Source organism: Haliotis rubra, unplaced genomic scaffold (genome assembly GCF_003918875.1).
Source record: "Haliotis rubra isolate DU_JTF1 unplaced genomic scaffold, ASM391887v1 Scf649, whole genome shotgun sequence".
NCBI classification, from domain to species: Eukaryota; Metazoa; Mollusca; class Gastropoda; order Lepetellida; family Haliotidae; genus Haliotis; species Haliotis rubra.
Genome location: NW_025767356.1, coordinates 142,633 through 164,062, shown reverse-complemented (window position 1 = coordinate 164,062; position 21,430 = coordinate 142,633). Strand labels below are relative to the sequence as shown.

Sequence of the window (21,430 nt, the reverse complement as noted above, 5' to 3'; positions counted from 1 at the left end):
TTGTTTCATCATACCTCAATACTGTGTCATCATACAACATTGTATCGTCATACCCGACGTTGTTTCATCATACCTCAATAATGTTTCATCGTACCTATACATTGTACCGTCATACCCGACGTTGTTTCATCATACCTCAATATTGTGTCATCATACAACATTGTATCGTCATACCCGACGTTGTTTCATCATACCTCAGTGTAGTTTCATCGTACCTATACATTGTACCGTCATACCCGACATTCTTTCATCATACCTTAATAATGTGTCATCGTATCTAGACATTGTACCATCATACCCGAAGTTCTTTCATCATACCTCAATAATGTGTCATCGCATCTATACATTGTACCGTTATACCCGACGATGTTTCATCATAGCTCAATAATGTGACATCGTGTCAATACATTGTACCGTCATACCCGACGTTGTTTCATCGTACCTCAATGTAGTGTCATCGTACTGATACATTGTACCGTCATACCCGACGGTCATACCCGACGCTACCGTCATACCCGACGTTCTTTCATCATACCTCAATGTAGTGTCATCGTACCGATACATTGTACCGTCATACCCGATGTTGTTTCATCGTACCTCAGTGTAGTGTCATCGTACCGATACATTGTACCGTCATACCCGACGTTGTTTCATCATACCTCAATACTGTGTCATCATACAACATTGTATCGTCATACCCGACGTTGTTTCATCATACCTCAATAATGTTTCATCGTACCTATACATTGTACCGTCATCATACCTGAATATTGTGTCATCATACAACATTGTATCGTCATACCCGACGTTGTTTCATCATACCTCAATAATGTGTCATCGTATCTATACATTGTACCGTTATACCCGACGTTGTTTCATCATACCTCAATAATGTGTCATCGTATCTATACATTATACCGTCATACCCGACGTTGTTTCATCGTACCTCAGTGTAGTGTCATCGTATCTATAAATTGTACCGTCATACCCGACGATGTTTCATCATAGCTCAATAATGTGTCATCGTATCAATACATTGTACCGTCATACCCGACGTTGTTTCATCGTACCTCAATGTAGTGTCATCGTACGGATACATTGTACCGTCATACCCGACGGTCATACCCGACGGTACCGTCATACCCGACGTTGTTTCATCATACCTCAATGTAGTGACGATACATTGTGTCATACCCCTACGATGTTTCATCATACCTCAATGTAGTGTCATCGTACGGATACATTGTACCGTCATACCCGACGATGTTTCATCGTACCTCAATGTAGTGTCATCGTACCGATACATTGTACCGTCATACCCGACGATGTTTCATCGTACCTCAATGTAGTGTCATCGTACCGATACATTGTACCGTCATACCCGACGATGTTTCATCGTACCTCAATGTAGTGTCATCGTACGGATACATTGTACCGTCATACCCGACGATGTTTCAGCATAGCTCAATAATGTGTCATCGTACGGATACATTGTACCGTCATACCCGACGATGTTTCATCGTACCTCAATGTAGTGTCATCGTACCGATACATTGTACCGTCATACCCGACGATGTTTCATCGTACCTCAATGTAGTGTCATCGTACCGATACATTGTACCGTCATACTCGACGATGTTTCATCGTACCTCAATGTAGTGTCATCGTACTGATACATTGTACCGTCATACCCGACGATGTTTCATCGTACCTCAATGTAGTGTCATCGTACGGATACATTGTACCGTCATGCCCGACGATGTTTCATCGTACCTCAATGTAGTGTCATCGTACTGATACATTGTACCGTCATACCCGACGATGTTTCATCGTACCTCAATGTAGTGTCATCGTACCGATACATTGTACCGTCATACTCGACGATGTTTCATCGTACCTCAATGTAGTGTCATCGTACTGATACATTGTGCCATCATTACCGACGATGTTTCATTTTTTCAAATTAATAATATCGACGCCATTGATTTACATGAGCACAGTCGTTTACTGGTTGTTCAAGGATATCAAAACATAGTGTAGTAGACATGGTGCAGAGGTAAATAATATACCCACTCAGCGTCACGAGCACATTTCAGTTGTGTTATACATACATAGAAAATACGCCATTAAATGTATATGCAGAGTCCACATCAAACTATGTGTTACATCATATGCACCACTTCACACCATACTATGTGTTACAGCATATGCACCACTTCACACCAAACTATGTGTTACAGCATATGCACCACTTCACACCAAACTATGTGTTACAGCGTATGCACCACTTCACACCAAACTATGTGTTACAGCATATGCACCACTTCACACCATACTATGTGTTACAGCATATGCACCACTTCAAACCATACTATGTGTTACAGCATATGCACCACTTCACACCATACTATGTGTTACATCATATGCACCACTTCACACCATACTATGTGTTACATCATACGCACCACTTCACACCATACTATGTGTTACATCATATGCACCAATTCACATCATACTATGTGTTACAGCATATGCACCACTTCACATCATACTAAATGTTCTTCACAGCATATGCACCACTTCACATCATATTATGTGTTCTTCACAGCATATGCACCACTTCACATCATATTATGTGTTCTTCACAGCATATGCATCACTTCACATCATACTATGTGTTCTTTATAGCATATGCACCACTTAACGTGAAGCTATCATTCGGTTACGTTGAAACTCACTATGACGGGCATAGCAAGAATCCTGGAAGGCGGCTAAACTTCATCGGACACATTCGTAGCATCCCAGGGAAACAGTTCAGGCTCCACTTCAGCGTTCCAGCGCCATTGTCTCCTGGGGTACGGGAGGGTGTGGGTGTGGTATTGGATGTAATGTTCTTTTCCATGCGTCCCAGCGCTAGTTTTGTCCACTGCGATGTGGGGTGTACATTTTATTTGGGGTTCGGGTGGGAATCTGTGAGGGTTTCGGGCAGGTGGGATACGAGCGTTTTGTTCGGGTGTTAGGAGGATGAGGGTGTGCAGGGGTGTGAGGTCATTGGATTAGGATGTGCTAGAGTTATCAGCGTACGCCTCTGTATCGTCCCAGCGCCACAGCCTCCAGGGCCAGTGTGGGGGCCTCTACCAGGGCGCTGAACACGAACGAAATGGCATAAGACACCACAAACGTCCCAATAAACTGATACGCCTGAAACAAAGACAGATAACAGGTAGATATAAAGGTGATCTGATATGATATATCAATATATGAAGACTAATAATGGCTATTGTCTTGTGCTAACTTGTCCTACGGGATTTCTTGCAATCGCAAATTTAAGGTTGAACATGTTCAAGTTATCGTTCTGTAGTTTAATCTGTGATGGAACACACGTTGAAACTCACTTAAGTGACTGTACTGACGGTAGCGGTTCCCGTGTTAATTACACAGAAGTTTTACAAATTATCGTGACTTCCTGAAGAAGCAGTTGTAACTGACCCTCACAACGGACAGCGATGTGTCACTTAAATGATACTGTTCACTGATTTTCCACTTTCCAACAAGTACAGTCAAGTAACAATATCATATTGTCAAACAACAGTTATAATCATAGCCAATCACTGTATACACTACTTTACACATTACCGTGGCTGTATACGCGGAGGCCTTAGAGGGTTTCACAGAGAACATTAGAATGGCTGATGTTGGAATATTCGAGACATGACCGCTGAGACTCACGATGAAAACGAAGTCGACATAGACAAGAGCTCTCTTCGAGAAGTCGGTGTACGTGATGAGAATCGGGTGGATCAAGTAGGCCCCGTATGTCAGTCGCCCCAGGGGCAGCCACGCCCCCCATGACAGCAGGCGGTCCACGATTCCTGGTCACAGAAACAACCCTTTTACAGTTACTGAGAAGACACCATTGGCAACAGCCACTGTCTCAATACATGTCATAATAATAGGAGGCCAGTTTGCATTTATGCTGTTGCATGGCCAAGGTAACGTGTCGATTTGAGAATTTTGAAATCCGAAAATTTGGCAAATATTAATACCAACCACATAAACACAGGATTTGCCCTGTCAAAGAAGAACTATATTACACTTCCTGATTCTTCTTCTAACTGTGTACCGCTCCCACACCCTGCTTACCTCCATGGCCCGTGGTGCACACAAATATGATCCATGACACGAAGAGGGCCCAGCATGGCCTTGAGAGAGTCTCGTGGGTGAGGCGCGTGTCTCTGTCCCAGCTGATGTGACCCACCTTCCACTCACTCCACGTGATGTACGTGCATAGCAGCCCGAGGGCCAGACCGATCTGCCACCCTATCACAAGGGCGAACTGTAACAGAGAACGTCACAATACAACCAGACCGATCTGCCATCCTATCACAAGGGCGAACTGCAACAGAGAACGTCACAATACAACCAGAACGACTGCAACAGAGAACGTCACAATACAACCAGAACGATCTGCCACCCTATCACAAGGGCCAACTGCAACAGAGAAAGTCATATTACAACCAGAACGATCTGCCACCCTATCACAAGGGCCAACTGCAACAGAGAACATCACAATACAACCAGACCGATCTGCCACCCTATCAAAAGGGCGAACTGCAACAGAGAACGTCACAATACAACCAGAACGATCTGCCACCCTATCACAAGGGCGAACTGCAACAGAGAACGTCACAATACAACCAGACCGATCTGCCATCCTATCAAAAGGGCGAACTGCAACAGAGAACGTCATATTACAACCAGAACGATCTGCCACCCTATCACAAGGGCCAACTGCAACAGAGAACGTCACAATACAACCAGAACGATCTGCCACCCTATCACAAGGGCCAACTGCAACGGAGAACGTCACAATACAACCAGAACGATCTGCCACCTATCACAAGGGCCAACTGCAACAGAGAACGTCACAATACAACCATAACGATCTGCCACCCTATCACAAGGGCCAACTGCAACAGAGAACGTCACAATACAACCAGAACGATCTGCCACCCTATCACAAGGGCCAACTGCAACAGTGAACGTCACAATACAACCAGAACGATCTGCCACCTATCACAAGGGCGAACTGCAACAGAGAACGTCACAATACAACCAGAACGATCTGCCACCCTATCACAAGGGCCAACTGCAACAGAGAACGTCACAATACGACCAGCCCGATCTGCCACCACACTATGTAAAGGTGAATTGCAACACAGAACTCTGAGTTACAGCTTGAGAGATCTGAAACACAGATTCCTACATTACAGTGACGGGGAACTAAAACGTAAACTCCTACATTATAGTGAGTGAGTGAGTTCAGTTTTACGCGGCCTTAAACAATATCCCAGCAATTTCACAGCGTGTTATACCAGAAATGAGTTTCACACATTGTACTCATGTGGGGAATCGAACTGGCGTGACGAGCGAACGCTACATTACAGAGAGGGTGAACGGCAAGACATTATGCTAATTTACAGTGAGGGTGAACTAAAACACAGAGCGCTACATTTAAACAACGGCGAACGTAAAGACAGAATGCTACACTACAGTGAGAGTCCATATCCCACGATTACAGAATTTCATAAGATCTATGGTGATACAAATCCTCATGATCATTTACAGTGCCTTTTGGTACATAGTGACATTCGACAGTGTTGAAATAGTAATATTACACTATGTATTTTACCAAGACACGGCGAGATGTCACGAAATGCAACAGAGGATACATTTACCTTGGGAATATGAACTTTACACTTTGTCTTGTTGAGAACAAAGCCGAGCAGTAGACCGATGGCAAACACGCCGACACGGCACCACGGCATGAAGTAGATCTCACGCATAAACTGCTCATCGTTCCTGTTCAAAAACACGCTTAGAAAACATCTTTTTCAACTTTGAGTGGTTCCGTACATTTTCCTAGTTGCTAAGTAACACGCGAGAACCCACAAGGGAAGACGCTTATTTTAATACAAAGTTCCTACTTTTTAAAGTCTAGTCACAGTTGTATTGAAATAATATCTTAAAGTTTTCGATCACTCTCAGCACGAAGGTATTCCATCTGTTAATTGATCATAGAGAATATTTCTGAAACGATATTCAGGAACCAATTACACAAGGCGTAGCATAACAGAGAGGGAAATACGATATCAGTGGATATTTAAAACGATCTGATTTTTTTGTCTACGTACTTGAGAAGTGCTCCGTCCACAGAGTACTCCTTGTAAGCGTATGTGGCTATCTGGACAAACACGAGCAGCACCATCAGGATGGTTCCTAACGCTTGCAGCCTGCAGCGGAAGGGTAACTACATAGACCTATTTCCATAAACATAAGCAATCTCTGCTGATAAAAATAATGATATCAGGTGTTGTGAATACCTGAAAGTATCCTTCCCCAACCTGTGGCCCCAGTCCCAAACACATCCAAAGGAAAGTCAAGTGTTCACTGGAAAAAGACAATGGGGATATATGTCAAAATAGGGATTTCCATCGGACACAACCTTTTAATAATTTCTTACACATAGTTGCTATTAGACTTTGTGAGATGTTTGCTAAGGCCTGGATTCTTATAACCTCGATCACAGCATCTTCGAAGAAAGGGCTACTGGCAGCGTGTGGAGGGGGCCACATTATCCTCAGTAAACATGCTATCTGTTTGAAAAACCTGACTGACAGTCCGTGTACACAGTGTGAGAAGGAGCACCTTCATATCCGTATGGATTGCCTTGTATTATTACGTCATTACATTTGCAGGAACGTTTGATAAATCTATTTGTTTATGAGAGTTGACAGATGTACTATCAGTGCTGCTGGCTATGTATATTCGCCTGTTTTACGTATCTCATTACCTGTGAAGGTCCGGGTTAGAATGTTGCCTTCAGTAACCCATGCATGTCGAGGCGACTAACGGGATCGGGTGGTCAGACTCGTTGACTTGGTTGACATATGTCATCGGTTCCCACTTGCTCAGATCGATGCTCATACTGTTGATCACTGGATTGTCTGGTCCAGGCTCTAGTATTTACAGACCGCAACCATGTAGCTGGAATATCGCTGAGTGCGGCGTAAAACTAAACTCACTCACTCACTCACTCACTCACGTATCTCATACTGATCCATGAAGTAAATACTTACGTAGACCCTGTGTTAGCTTGATTGAATAGCTTACTGTTAATGAATTCTCAGAGGTCAGTTTGTTACTAGTTTTCTCAATGCAGTCAATTGTTACTGCAATCCGTCTGGTGTGTGATGCGTCAGTCTGGTGTGTGATGCGTCAGTCTGGAGTGTGATGCGTCAGTCTGGTGTGTGAGGCATCAGTGTGTGTGAGGCATCAGTCTGGTGTGTGAGCCGTCGGTCTTGTGTGTGATGGGTCAGTCTGAGGTGTGAGTGAGGCGTCAGTCTGGTGTGTGATGGGTCAGTCTGGTGTGTGAGCGGTCAGTCTGGTGTGTGATGTCAGTCTGGTGTGTGATGGGTCAGTCTGGAGTGTGATGCGTCAGTCTGGTGTGTGATGGGTCAGTCTGGTGTGTGATGGGTCAGTCTGGTGTGTGATATGTCAGTTTGGTGTGTCAGTCTGTGTGGCGTCAGTCTGGTGTGTGTGAGGGTCAGTCTGGTGTGTGATGCGGTCAGTCTGGTCAGTGGTGTGTGATGGGTCGTCAGTCTGGTGTGAGGCGTCAGTGGGTGTGATGGGTCTGGTGTGTGATGGGTCAGTCTGGTGTGTCAGGTCAGTCTGTGTGTGAGCGGTCAGTCTGTGTGTCAGTGTGTGATGGGTCAGTCTGGTGTGTGATGGGTCAGTCTGGTGTGTGAGGTCAGTCTGGTGTGTGTGAGGGTCAGTCTGGTGTGTGATGGGTCAGTCAGTCAGTCTGGTGGTGTGTGATGGGTCAGTCTGGTGCGTCGTCTGTGAGCGGTCAGTCTGGTGTGAGCGGTCAGTCTGGTGTGTGGGGTCAGTCTGGTGTGTGAGGTCAGTCTGGAGTGTGAGTCGTGGTGTGTGATGGGTCAGTCTGGTGTGTGAGGCGTCAGTCTTGTGGATCAGTGTCTGGTGTGTGAGGCTGGTGTGTCAGTCTGGTGTGTGAGGCGTCAGTCTGGTGTGTGATGGGTCAGTGGTGGTGTGTGGCAGTCAGTCTGGTGTGTGAGTCGTCAGTCTGGGTCAGTCTGTGTGAGAGCGTCAGTGTCTGGTGTGATGCGTGTGATGGGTCAGTCTGGTGTGTGATGCGTCAGTCTGGTGTGTGAGGGTCAGTCAGTCTGGTGTGTGAGGCGTCAGTCTGGTGTGTGATGGGTCAGTCTGGTGTGTGATGCGTCAGTCTGGTGTGTGATGGGTCAGTCTGGTGTGTGAGGGGTCAGTCTGGTGTGTGATGGGTCAGTCTGGTGTGTGAGTCGTCAGTCTGGTGTGAGTCAGTCTGGTGTGTCAGTCTGGTGTGTGATGGGTCAGTCTGAGGTCATTCTGGGTGAGAGCGTCAGTCTGGTGTGATGCGTCAGTCTGGTGTGTGCGTCAGTCTGGTGTGTGATGGTCAGTCTGGTGTGTGATGGCGTCAGTCTGGTGTGTGATGGGTCAGTCTGGTGTGTGGTGGTGTGTGATGGCGTCAGTCTGGTGTGTGATGCGTGAGGCGTCAGTCAGTCTGGTGTGAGGCGTCAGTCTGGTGTGTGATGGGTCAGTCAGTCTGTCAGTGTGTGTGATGGGTCAGTCTGGTGTGTGATGGGTCAGTCTGGTGTGTGAGCGTCAGTCTGGTGTGTGATGTCAGTCTGGTGTGTCAGTCTGGTGTGTGATGGTCAGTCTGGTGTGTGAGGCGTCAGTCTGGTGTGTGAGTGATGGGTCAGTCTGGTGTGTGAGGCGTCAGTCTGGTGTGTGATGGGTCAGTCTGGTGTGAGCTGTCAGTCTGGTGTGAGTCGTCAGTCTGGTGTGATGGGTCAGTCTGGTGTGTGAGTCGTCAGATGGGTCAGTCTGGTGTGTGAGGCGTCAGTCTGGTGTGGATGTGTCAGTCTGGAGTGTGAGGTCAGTCTGGTCAGTCTGGTGTGAAGCGTCAGTCTGGTGTGTGACTCTGGGGTGTGAGGCGTCAGTCTGGTGTGTCAGAGTGTGGCGTCAGTCTGGTGTGTGAGATGGGTCAGTCTGGTGTGTGAGTCGTCAGTCTGGAGCGTGGGGTGTCACTCTGGAGTGTGAGTCGTCACTCTGGAGTGTGGGGAGTCACTCGGGGCTGTTGGGCGTCAGTCTGGTTGTGAGGCGTCAGTCTGGTGTGTGATGCGTCAGTTTGGTGTGCGGGGCGTCAGTTTGGTGTGTGAGGCGTCAGACAATACGTACCCCATGACAATAGGCACCAGCGTCAGGGGAGCTATAATGTAGAACTGCATGTCGTCAGCCATGAACCACGTCCACCTCATGCACTGAAATGGAGCATCAACAGCTGATTTACATCTCTTCAATGTCAATGGCCTGTGTAAACAGTAGAGAAAAGCCCCTGGAAAGATCTTGCTTAGAACAGATTTTCAGCAAACAATACGGGATCGGGTTGTCACGTGGTCGTATCCAAATTACTTCATGATGTCCATCATTGGATTGTCGGCTCGAGAGTATTGTACTCAGATTACAGTCATAGCTGAAGCATTACGGTGTTTGGCAATGAAAACCAACAAAGAAAGCTAGTTAAATGACCTTTTAATCAGATCTACACATGACCAACTTACTCCTTCTCCCGACTTGTACACGTTGTTGATGTAGAGGGCATTTGTCCACCAGTTGGACGCGCAGTGGGCATTGTCATAGTTAAGGCCGTCCGACTTGAGGGGGCCATCTAGCAAGTACTTGAAGAGGCAGGTGTAGGTCATGAGGATCACCAGGTAAACGGGGCTGAGTCTGCGAGGCAACATATAAGTCTACATACAAATAACTGCATTTTTTACACGAATACTATACCTCAACGTAAACAAACTGCATCCTTGATATGTTTTGTTTAGTATTCAGAACAGACCATGATGACAAAGCAGGTTAAACATCAAACCATGTCTATCACAGCAGATACAGGGACATTTCATTCTATTGGAGAGACTACGCGTAATATATTGTCTATGTAATGGCGAAATCCCACAAGCTTGTTGTATCCGGAAGAAGGATCGACGAACTTCTCAGTCAACAAGCCCCAACTTCCAAACACGACATCCACCGCAGGCAAACACGACATCCACCACAGCCAAACACGACATCCACCACAGGCAAACACGACATCCACCGCAGCTAAACACGACATCCACCGCAGCCAAACACGACATCCACCGCAGCCAAACACGACTTCAACCTCAGCCTGACACGACATCAACCGCAGCCACACACGACATCCACATCAGCCAAACACAACATCTACCGCAGCCTGACACGACATCCACCCATCGCAGCCAAACACGTTATCCACCGCACCCAAACACGACATCCACCTCAGCCTGACACGACATCCACCGCAGCCTGACACGACATTCACTGGAGCAAAACACGACATCCTCCGCAGCCTAACACGACATCCACCGCAGCCAAACACGACATCCACCACAGCTAAACACGACATCCACCCACCGCAGCCAAACACGTGATCCACCGCACCCAAACACGACATCCACCACAGCCTGACACGACATCCTCCGCAGCCTAACACGACATCCACCCACAGTAGCCAAACACGACATCCACCGCAGCCAAACACGTCATCCACCGCAGCCAAACACGACATCATCCTCAGCCTGACACGAAATCCACCGCAGCCAAACACGACATCCACCGCAGCCAAACACGTCATCCACCGCAGCCAAACACGACATCATCCTCAGCCTGACCGAAATCCACCGACATCCAGCCAAACACGACATCCACCACATCCAAACACGACATCCATCCTCCGCAGCCTGACACGACATCCACCACAGCCTGATCCACGACATCCAGCCTGACCACGACATCCTCCTCGCAGCCTAACATGACATCCATCCACCGCACCCAAACACCACTTCCTCCGCGACATCCAAACACGACATCCACCTCAGCCTGCCAAACACGACATCCACCGCAGCCGACACGACATTCAAACACGCAAAACACGACATCCTCCACAGCCAAACACGACATCCACCAAACACGACATCCACCACAGCCAAACACGACATCCACCCACCGCAGCCAAACACGACATCCACCGCAGCCAAACACGACATCCACCGCAGCCTAACACGACATCCATCCTCCACAGCAGCCTGACACGACATCCACCGCAGCGAGCAAACAAACACGACATCCACCGCAGCCAAACACGACATCCACCGCAGCCAAACACGACATCCACCGCAGCCAAACACGACATCCACCAGCCAAACACGACATCCTCCGCAGCCAAACACGACATCCACCGCAGCCAAACACGACATCATCCTCAGCCTGACACGAAATCCACCGCAGACAAACACGACATCCACCACAGCCAAACACGACATCCACCGCAGCCTGACACGACATCCACCTCAGCCTGACACGACATCCTCCGCAGCCTAACATGACATCCATCCACCGCACCCAAACACCACTTCCTCCGCAGCCTAACACGACATCCACCTCAGCCTGACACGACATCCTCCGCAGCCAAACATGACATCAACCACAGCCAAACACGACATCCACCACAGGCAAACACGACATCCACCACAGCCAAACACGACATCCACCGCAGCCAAACACGACATCCACCTCAGCCTGACACGACATCCACCGCAGCCTGACACGACATCCACCGCTGCCAAGCCGACATCCACCGCACGACATCCACCGCACGCAGCCAAACACGACATCCACCTCAGCCTGACACGACATCCTCCGCAGCCAAACACGACATCCACCGCACATCCACCCCTAACACGACATCCACCACAGCCTGACACGACATCCTCCGCAGCCAAACACGACATCCACCGCAGCCAAACACGACATCCACCGCAGCCAAACACGACATCCACCGCAGCCAAATACGACATCCACCGCAGCCTAACACGACATCCACTGCAGCCTGACGTCCTTATTGCTTGTGGCTTCCACTTATGGAATCGGGTTTCAATTTCTTTTTCCTCGCGGTCGTAATTTGTGTTGCCGGAATCCCCGGATTGGTTTTACCCACCTGAACACATGCTATAGTTGATCTATAATTTCCCTGTAAACTGCAACAGCGTGACATCACCATTATCTTTTAACAGAGGATAAATGCGAGCTGAGTCAGCACAATCTGTCACATACCTCCAGAAGCGATGGACATAATACATGGCCATCTGCATTCCAGTTAGCTTGCCGGTTTTCTTGACTTGTCTCAGAAACAAGAAGGATACCAGACATCCCCTGAAAAACACATGGTGATTGTTGGTATCCGTGTGAAGGAATATACCTATGTATATGAAGAGAACTTCACGTAACAGAGGAAATAGTGGTATCACGTACCCTATAAGGAAGAACGTGTCGACAGCTAGAGACGCATTGACCACAGCCTGCATGCTGAAGTCCTTCACCTTCTTCAGAACTTCCGTGACATTCTCGTCTGAAAAACAAAAGTGACCATTTATCCATCCCATTAGGTTGAACGAACATGTAGGTCATGGTAGTTGAACCAGGCAGAAAAAATGAAATACTCAGAAATATATCCAAATTTAGGTACACCATCACTTCACGAATATCGGGGTAACGTCTGTGTCGACGGACAATATCAAGTTGGATTATTATAAACAACTACATGTATGTTGGTTTCTTTAAAGAGTACACGATATGCATGGTATATAGACCTGTTACGCCTCTGGTGTAGACAATGATATGTCCAAGAATCACCCACGCCATACTGAGGACCCGGATGCCGTGAATACACCGCAGGCTACCCTCTTTCCTGCTGGTGTCGAATATCTTCTCCGTGTTACGACTGAAGGAGAAACACAGCAACAGCCGTCTACATACACCTGCAAAAGATAGGTACATGTGTACTTGATCATTAGTTGGTGGGTGTTCAAAGCATCTGTGCAGTACCACCTGCATAGTCGGCCACCGGTTGTCTTCTTACACTGGGTTGCTATCATGATCATCGGTTACAGAAATACATAACATGAATCAAGGCTGAATGCATTGCTATGAATGTCTTCCCTGAAGTCCAGTTTAAACTATCAGTATTGTACACGTGACTGTATTCAAAGCATCGATCATAAGAAAGTAATATAATCATGTCTGATGGCAGCTAAATGATATGTTCAAGACGAAGTTCAGCATATTTATGTTTGTGTTATCACAGTATTTTTTTGGATGCTTGCATAGTTCGACGAGTGCTTTCACTAATTGACCTGTTAATGCCTTGGTCAAATTCAAATTTCTATATGTAGGCCGTCTTTGGTCGGAAAATCCACATTTCAGAACCGACAATACTTTCGAGATACATGTACATTCGAAACATCTGACTTCAAGACATCATTGTTACGTTCCTCGTCAATGTTAAATTCTTTACATGTATTAAGCAACTCTCTATGTGAAAACATGTGATGTGCTTCCTTGCCATGTGTACCCCGTAGGAGTCATCACAAACAAGGAAAACCCCAAAATAGTCAAGAAATCCATACCTGCTCTGGATAGTGGATAACTCGCTTTGCATGACTAACCGGTATTGTGATAATGGCCCATTGGGCCATTCGTGAGTCTCACATCCGGGTTCCATGGGACAACACATCTGAAAGTGACACAGCTTCCCACATATAGTGGTATTCGTCTAGGAAACAACTTGTAATGCACCTACCTTCCTGATCCTCGTCATAGTCTTCGTATGGTAATGTAGTTGTGGATACGCTGTCGCTGTCTTGAGGAGGGTCCACCAGCTTCCCGTTCATTGACACTATTGATATACCGTTGTTGATACTGGTCTTGCTGGTATGTGGAGGACTATCGAATTCTGCTATGACATCCCCGTCGTATTCATCGTTGTGGACACGTTTTCTTTTCACTCTTGTGACCTCTCCAGAGACAACGTCATACAGTGTGCCGAGCACTGCGAGGAGGACAATGACTCCGAGCACAGCCCTGAGTCAGAAGTACCATCTTAATGATCAGTCGATTAGAAACATTCATTAACACTCATTAAGTCATAGAGTTTTGGCACAGAGGTTGTATTTTGTTCATTCGCGCGACTAACATTAAATTACAACCATTTATCTGACACGGGCGTCTCACCCACAACTATGGAACCATTATCCTAACCCTGACATGCAATATATCAGCATGCACGGATCCCCACCCATATATGTACGGTTATCAGTGACTGAGGAAGATCTGTTTCACACAAGAATATCACCGGTTCAAACATTAATGGCGACAGAGATACCGGAGAGGCCGACTGAGTACCATGCGTACTGAATAGCGCACTTCAACATCCAAACGTGAACTTGTTCAATATACGTGTATGTCAGCGAGTACCGTGTGTTCCTGCTCAGTGCATGGAGACAGGGATGACCATGAATGTAATTTGACGCAGTGTTTGGTCCTTTTGAAAATGGAAGATTTAACCTTATGCACAAGGGTCAGGCCGCAATTTGGAGATTTGGAGTTCTAGTCCTCAGTTGAGGCAGGATCCTCTAAACATGGCTCATAAAGATAAAAACTTGAACTGATGGTCATGATGATAGTTGTGTTTGTTTGTTTCGTATTTCACACCGCACTTAGCAATAGTCAGTAATTAATCGTGATTAACTAGATACACAGCTGTTGTTTGTATATTTCCATTTGTGTTTATGTGCTATTGTTTCGATAGATGTAGGTAAACAATGACATTAATGTTATCAGTATTATAACATTTCCAGGGTTCAGTCTGTGCTGCTGTTCCACATAGCCAGTACTGTGTTTCAGTGGGTGATTAGCAGCTCGATTGGACCACTTACACTGCAGTAATGGCGGCCGTGTCGTGAGAGAGGTCCTGGGCATGTGAACACTGCACTTTGTACACGCTGCTGTTGATGACATCCAGGGGCACTACAACATACAGCTGGTGTCAGGCTTACGAACAGACCAAGCTCGTCAGCGCCACATCGTCACATCTCATTATATGCAAGTCGTTACAAAACTGGAGCAATAATGCCATAGAAACTAAATGCGGTTAGAGATTTTGTGAAAAGCAGAAACAACAAAATTCTGGCTGGATGAGACAATTTGCGTTTGGACGTCATGTCTACTACATAGGCATGCACTTATATGTGTTTATATATATTGTTGTACATGGTTTGTACGCTTCGAGGACGGGATGGGCACATCCGTGTTTCCATGTTGCGTAGCAATGTAGTTCTGTCAACCCAATGCCGTCCCCTTCCTACCCTAGCTGGATTCGCGTTAGGAAAAAACTCTCACGAGTAGCATAAACAATACACGGACATTCGGTTGTAAGGATGTCGGTGTACAGTCACAGGGATGTTGTAATGTAATTCTAATAAACATCACAAGGCACTCAGACTCAAATTGGTGCATCTCTATCAACGTATGGTTATGAGAGAGCGTTTGGTCATGTACTCACAGAAAGATAGGGCGAAGTGGACAGTTTCCTCATTACAAGACTGCGGCAGACACAGGTGCCACTCCAGTGCCGCGACATAATCAGCAGGGAGCTACAAACACAACCCAATACACAGGTAAATACTAAATATGTACATGATGATATATTACAAAATACCGGAGTCAGGTGCTGCATCTCCACTGCCAACACACTACACGCATTTTGTACATAAGGCTAATGATATTCTAGTGATGAATGTTTCCTGTTTAACGTTTAGTCTCAACGTTAAGATGAAGACCTTATTATTTTTCTAGATATCTAGTGTCCAAAGACCTTGGTTGACTGTATGTCATTTGTCATCGTGACGCGTTGCTCATGGTATCACTCACCGCAGTATCTCACTGCTTGAACTGTGACTTAGTGCACCAGCAATCAAATAAAACATACTATTACATCACACTTTCTAGAAACTGTATCTTACAGGCATGGGCGTGTCCAAAGCACCTGTCTTGTCCAGGACGGACTGTGGCAGGGTGAAGGCCAGGTTGCAGTAGCTCCCCGTATCTCTCGTCCCGATCCCCCGGCCCCGCCCATCAGTGTAACGCTGGTCTCCAGACACTCGTCGTAGTTGCCGTAGAACTTGACCGCCCCCTTGAGAAGGCTGCTCCCTGGCTTGCCACTTGCGTCCAGCACTGGACAACACACAAGACGTGCATGCTACTACTTGTATTTATTATTTCTTGATGTGAAGCCTAACATGTTATGCTCACGTTGTTTCTGTTTCTATTTCATTCGACACCACCAGTCAGACTTTTCATGAATTCAAAACCTGGGTAATGCTTCGTCTCTGAAAATGTATGATTCTGACAGAAACAAATAATTCCATTAAACTTCAACACGATCCCACATGAGCTGAGGAAATCTAGACTGGATCTATTCGGGTATTTTGCATTGCACAAGGGATGGGGTAAGGGAAAATAATGTAGTTCAGGGATCGTGAGACAGACAACTGAACACTCCAAATACCGCCGTCACATGATGATATGCTTTGATATAACTACATACTCGTGACTAAATCTACGCTGAAACATCATTAATGCAGATGGCACAGGTCCTAAAATATCATTCGGTACGAACAGAAAATCCGTTTAATGCTAGTTAATCGGTAGCAATAATATGTCCTTGATATGGGTAGATGTGTCCCCAGCTGTAGTTTGTGACTATGGCTGTGTATACGTCTTAGTATGGACGTAATGCTCCAACGGCCTAACAATTGACAGGAGGTGAGTGACTGCTTCCATCTTGACTCTAAAGCAGCTTGTGCTAGTCATTGTAAATCCAGATATATTTTGCATGTAATAATATGCAATATGAGAGAAATTGAAAATGTTTATTGTTCATTTTGAACAAGAAATCGGAAAACATTTCTTATTGTGTTATGTCAGTAAAGTTCCAGGTGGGAGTTTACTGTAACTGAAACTAAGACGAAGAACGTGATACATCAGCGTTCATTATCTCTGATCTGACAGGACACACATCTTCATGACAACTTAATTACACCCATTATGACACAGTGTCAGTTATCACACCACTGAGATTGCGACACTGACCACGCGACTCCTGGTCGTAGTTCGGCCTCTACAATGTTATAATTATGTATACTGTTAAACAGGTCATCGCTGAGGTCAGTGGGCCGAGGTTGCTGAACACGTTAGCACAAAAACATCAGTGTTATCTGAAAAACCCTGAGTGTTGTGTAAACATGTACCCAGTCGAAGCTATATGAAGCTCTTCTGGTCTAAAAACCCGGCTACACAGTTTACACTAAAACTTAAATATGCTGTTATCTCTCACTCATGACCGCTCTGTGTTCTGGCGAAGTAGTGAGTAAGTGTGTTTTACGCCGCTATTAGCAATATTCCAGCAATATTCCAGCTTAAGACACCAGCCATGGGCTTCAAACATTTTACCCATGTGGGGAATCGAACCCAGGAATGCTCTAACCACTAAGCTACCCCATCGCCCCTCAAAGCACCACACTTATGAAAGCTAATCATAGTTAGCTGATAGACACTTTGTCCCGCTTTCAGTTTTAAAAGAGTAGGCTATGTAACACTGACAGCTAACTTCCCAAGTCATGTGATCACGCAGTGTGTATCTAGCAGAATATATACCATGTAAATTATATATACGAATACAATAAAATCACAAACATGCGAAACAAAATTTGTGGACCCAAATGATAGAATAGGAAATGCACAATAGCAATTACTATTTAACAGCACATACTTTTGAGAGCCCACATGTCCAGTCTTGTGAGTCCATGGATGTATTCATTGAGGTCTGCCGCGCACTGTGGGTTCACACCCGTGCCAAGTCCGGGAGATCGTAGACGTGAGACTATAGACATAATCCTGTCGGACACTGGTGAGTTACCAAGCATATGCTCAAGTTTGGTGTCGTTGATGTTTTCGATAATTGCCTCCAGTGTGTCTAGGGGCTGCGACAGTGTTAAGGTTTGTGATGTCCAGATCATCTTCAAACGATGACACGACTTTGTACAAGTATTGTAGCAATGAGCTGAACTCACTGCCAAGGAATTCCCCCACAAGTTTCTTCACCCTCGGTCCCTGGATAAGTTGAATGAAATACTCCTCCGTAGTTTCTGGGGACTTCAGTGTAGACACGACACGGACTATATAGTCAGTGAATGTAGTATTTCCTAAGCGGTCTTGTATCTTAGTAACGTTAATGGCATCTATAACTTCAAACACAGCTTCAATCGGCCTCGACACAGTTAGGTTCATAAGTATTTCCGGTTTGTCTACAACAGTGCCCAGAATCTTAAGGCTGGCTTCTTGTATAAAATGGGGTGCGGACTTAAGGACGTATTTCTCTAACTCATCAAGGGATTGTGCATGTGATGCTAGATCTGCAACTCCATCTAACAAGGAGGAATTACCAAGAACTACACGAACGGCAGTTGTATTTAGATTTGCTAGGAGAGAAACCACGGCCTCTACAACTGTCTCCCCAACAGTCAGGTTGTATATGTCAGGGTAAATTGCAAACGGAGAAAGAAGATGTATTGCTTTGTTCATTAATGAAACTATTTGTTGTGCAGCCACTACTCCAAACTCCTTTTGCACAGTCACATTTTGCAGATTATGGGCTACCCCTTTAAGGAGAGCCATTGTGTAATTGGCAGAGGCGTTGCTGAATATTCCACCAGGAACCGAAAGAACTGGAGCTAGTATTGGCAGCACCGTGTTAGCTAAATTAACCAAGTTCTGACCGCCAACTGTGTCTATAAATTCCATCAACACTTGATTAGCAGTTCCTCCTGGGGACAATAAGTCCTCAATCATACCACTGACTGATCCAGTCTCCAGCAGCTCAGACACTGCTGGTAACGTCTTCATAACAGCAACACTAGAGTTGGCATCAAGTACTCCTTGCAGTATCTCCTGACTTGTGTTGCCTTTCAGGAAGTCATCCAGAATCAGTGCTCCTTCACTAAAGTTAGCCTTCAGGGAGATGATCGGGACAAAACTGCTGACATCTTGAATCTCATCATAAGTGGTATTACTGAGGAGTTGAATACCGCGATCAACAAGCCGTTCTCCATCAGGGGTGGAAGTAAGAACGGACAGAAGCTTAAGGAAACCTCCATTTTTGTGTACAGGATTAGCGGTGATAAGTGGCAAGAGTGAAGTTATCCCCTTCAACTGGTCGGCATTGACACCATCCAGTGTGATAATGAGAGACTGTAGCAAGTCACCTCCTCCACTCACCCTCTCGATGCTGTTGACAAAACCCATCAGTGCGAACAAGCCAGGATCGTCGACTTCAGGAGGCACAGTGGGAATCAGTGTCTCCACGTCTGAGTGCCGTTCACTGACATTGTTGTTCTCTCTCCAGACAGTGTCGTCCAAGAGGCTCGGATGCTGTGCTGGGTGTTCAGCTATATCTAGGGCATTCCTGTCGGATAATTTTGGAACAATGGAAGAGTGATTTTGACCAATCTCTATTTTCAATCCAGCCCCAATAGCAATCACTGTTGTGACCACCACAATGTCATAAATCGTTGCACCCATGGTTGACTATGTACAGGTCTGGTGGAAGGAGAATCACACAGACCTTCCTCCGCTCAGCATCAAGGCACAAGTCTCACCTGTTTTACAATTACTCCCCTTATCGTGATGTGTGACCTGTATTACACTTGAGATAACGGGGCCGTTTATCTTCAATTTATGTATGCTCAGTTTCAAAATAATTTCCTACACCAAATTCAATAATGAAGTGATACCAACAAATCATAACCCATGTCCTTATTTGTATATATTAAACATATACATATGGAAAAACGTATCCCAACATATCGTATGTTTCATAGCATCAGTGTATTTTCAGTGATCATAGCTAAGGAACTTATCTAAACCTCCATTTAACTTACGATCTGGATAAACCGACCCTCAAGGAATAATTAAACGACAATTCTACGCGCAAATGAACTAAATACTGCAGTCAATGCATAGAAGAAAACAGCAAAAGTTTACTCATTTTGTAGAATTGATAAAAGAGGTATGGTGTATGCTATGATATTATGTTAGCAAATGCGGTATTTTCAAGATACTCACATACAGTCCTAAAGTAATTCCATAAGTACCAATAGTGTCATTGTGTCAACTTCAGATGTAACCTCCGCCAACTGCAATAACATCCTTGAACCTCCTCCTCACTGACTGTATCATCCGTAGATTTGACGCTGAGGATTTGTGCCATTCTTGGTGGAGGGCTTGTCCAATACACAAATTTATACTGGATGATGTCTCAGGCGTATTCTGCCACCCATAATGTCTCAAACATGTCTCTATGGGATTGAGATTTGGATTCCTGTCTGGTCGTAGAGCTGTCACCAATGGTGTGTGTATGTGGCCTGGTATTGTCGCCCATGAAGACAGGCCTTATGTTCAGAGGATGGCCATGGAAATGTAGCTCAACAATTGTTGTTGTCTGATCGCCACAAGATCCCGTTCACAGTGAAATAAGATACACCCCATACCATGAATCACCGCCAAATGTGCTTGATATGACGGGTGGCTTATGAATCTGAGAATGGTTGTAACCTGAGTAGGAGCTGTCACTTGTGGTCGACTTAAACGCTGATGTTTTCTGGCAGTAGGGTGATAGTCTTTGGCTGACAGCCATCATCTCCTGCAATAGCCCTCATTGACATGGCAGCAGTCAACATTCCAATTCCTTGCCATCTTTGGGCAACTGGCAGTTGATGTGACCCCACTTTAACCTACCAACAAAGACATCAATTGGATTAATGAGTTACCAAGCTGTGCAAATAGTTAACTGCAACTTTATGTTTCGGAACACGTTTGGATCACTTTTGATCGTAGCACAAGTCAATACCGGGTGCGTCCGAAGGGTCCAACTCATCATAGGAACAACCATGATGTTGATATGAATATAAATGGTTATATATGTGTAGCGAAACTTTTTTCACTTTATTCGAATGATACGTGCGTTTCATGAGAAAAAATCTTTATATGAATACCATGCGTGACATAATCATTCGTGAACGTAAGCACTATTTTACGCCGCAGCATTATTCAAGCTGTAGTATGTGTATCATTAGGTTTGGGCCTAGCGAACCAGTGGTTCATAGCAGGGACGAACATACATATGCTCTCGGGGTACAAATATTGTCACCAATCAATCCTAATATTAGTCGGCTTTTACGATAAGTATTGGTGCTTGCATATTCTTGGTAAGCATAGTGAGTAAGTAAGTGAGTGAGTGAGTGAGTAAAGATTTAACGTCAGATCGGCAATATTTAAGCCATATCGTGACTAAAACTAGTTCTAAATTCATAATACATACATATAATATATAAAA

General features: G+C 45.5%; 1 protein-coding gene across 2 annotated transcripts; it reads right to left on the bottom strand.

Annotated features, from left to right (window-relative positions):
• Window positions 1–1,985: 1,985 nt before the first annotated feature.
• On the bottom strand, window positions 1,986–16,134 carry LOC124257080 (nose resistant to fluoxetine protein 6-like). Of its 2 annotated transcripts, XM_046691062.1 has the most exons (14): window positions 16,002–16,134; window positions 15,542–15,632; window positions 14,916–15,006; window positions 13,781–14,061; window positions 12,792–12,959; window positions 12,454–12,550; window positions 12,256–12,354; window positions 9,678–9,846; window positions 9,295–9,377; window positions 6,195–6,293; window positions 5,739–5,862; window positions 4,144–4,336; window positions 3,730–3,872; window positions 1,986–3,201 (listed from the first exon to the last, which is right to left on the bottom strand). In XM_046691062.1, the coding sequence occupies exons 1-14, from the start codon at window positions 16,005–16,007 to the stop codon at window positions 3,076–3,078; spliced, it is 1,770 nt and encodes a 589-aa protein (XP_046547018.1). In that variant the 5' UTR covers window positions 16,008–16,134; the 3' UTR covers window positions 1,986–3,075. The 2 variants fall into 2 exon arrangements, with proteins under 2 accessions (XP_046547018.1, XP_046547019.1); XM_046691063.1 differs by lacking the exons at window positions 1,986–3,201; window positions 3,730–3,872; window positions 4,144–4,336 and adding an exon at window positions 4,612–4,671.
• Between the last annotated feature and the right edge of the window lie 5,296 nt (window positions 16,135–21,430).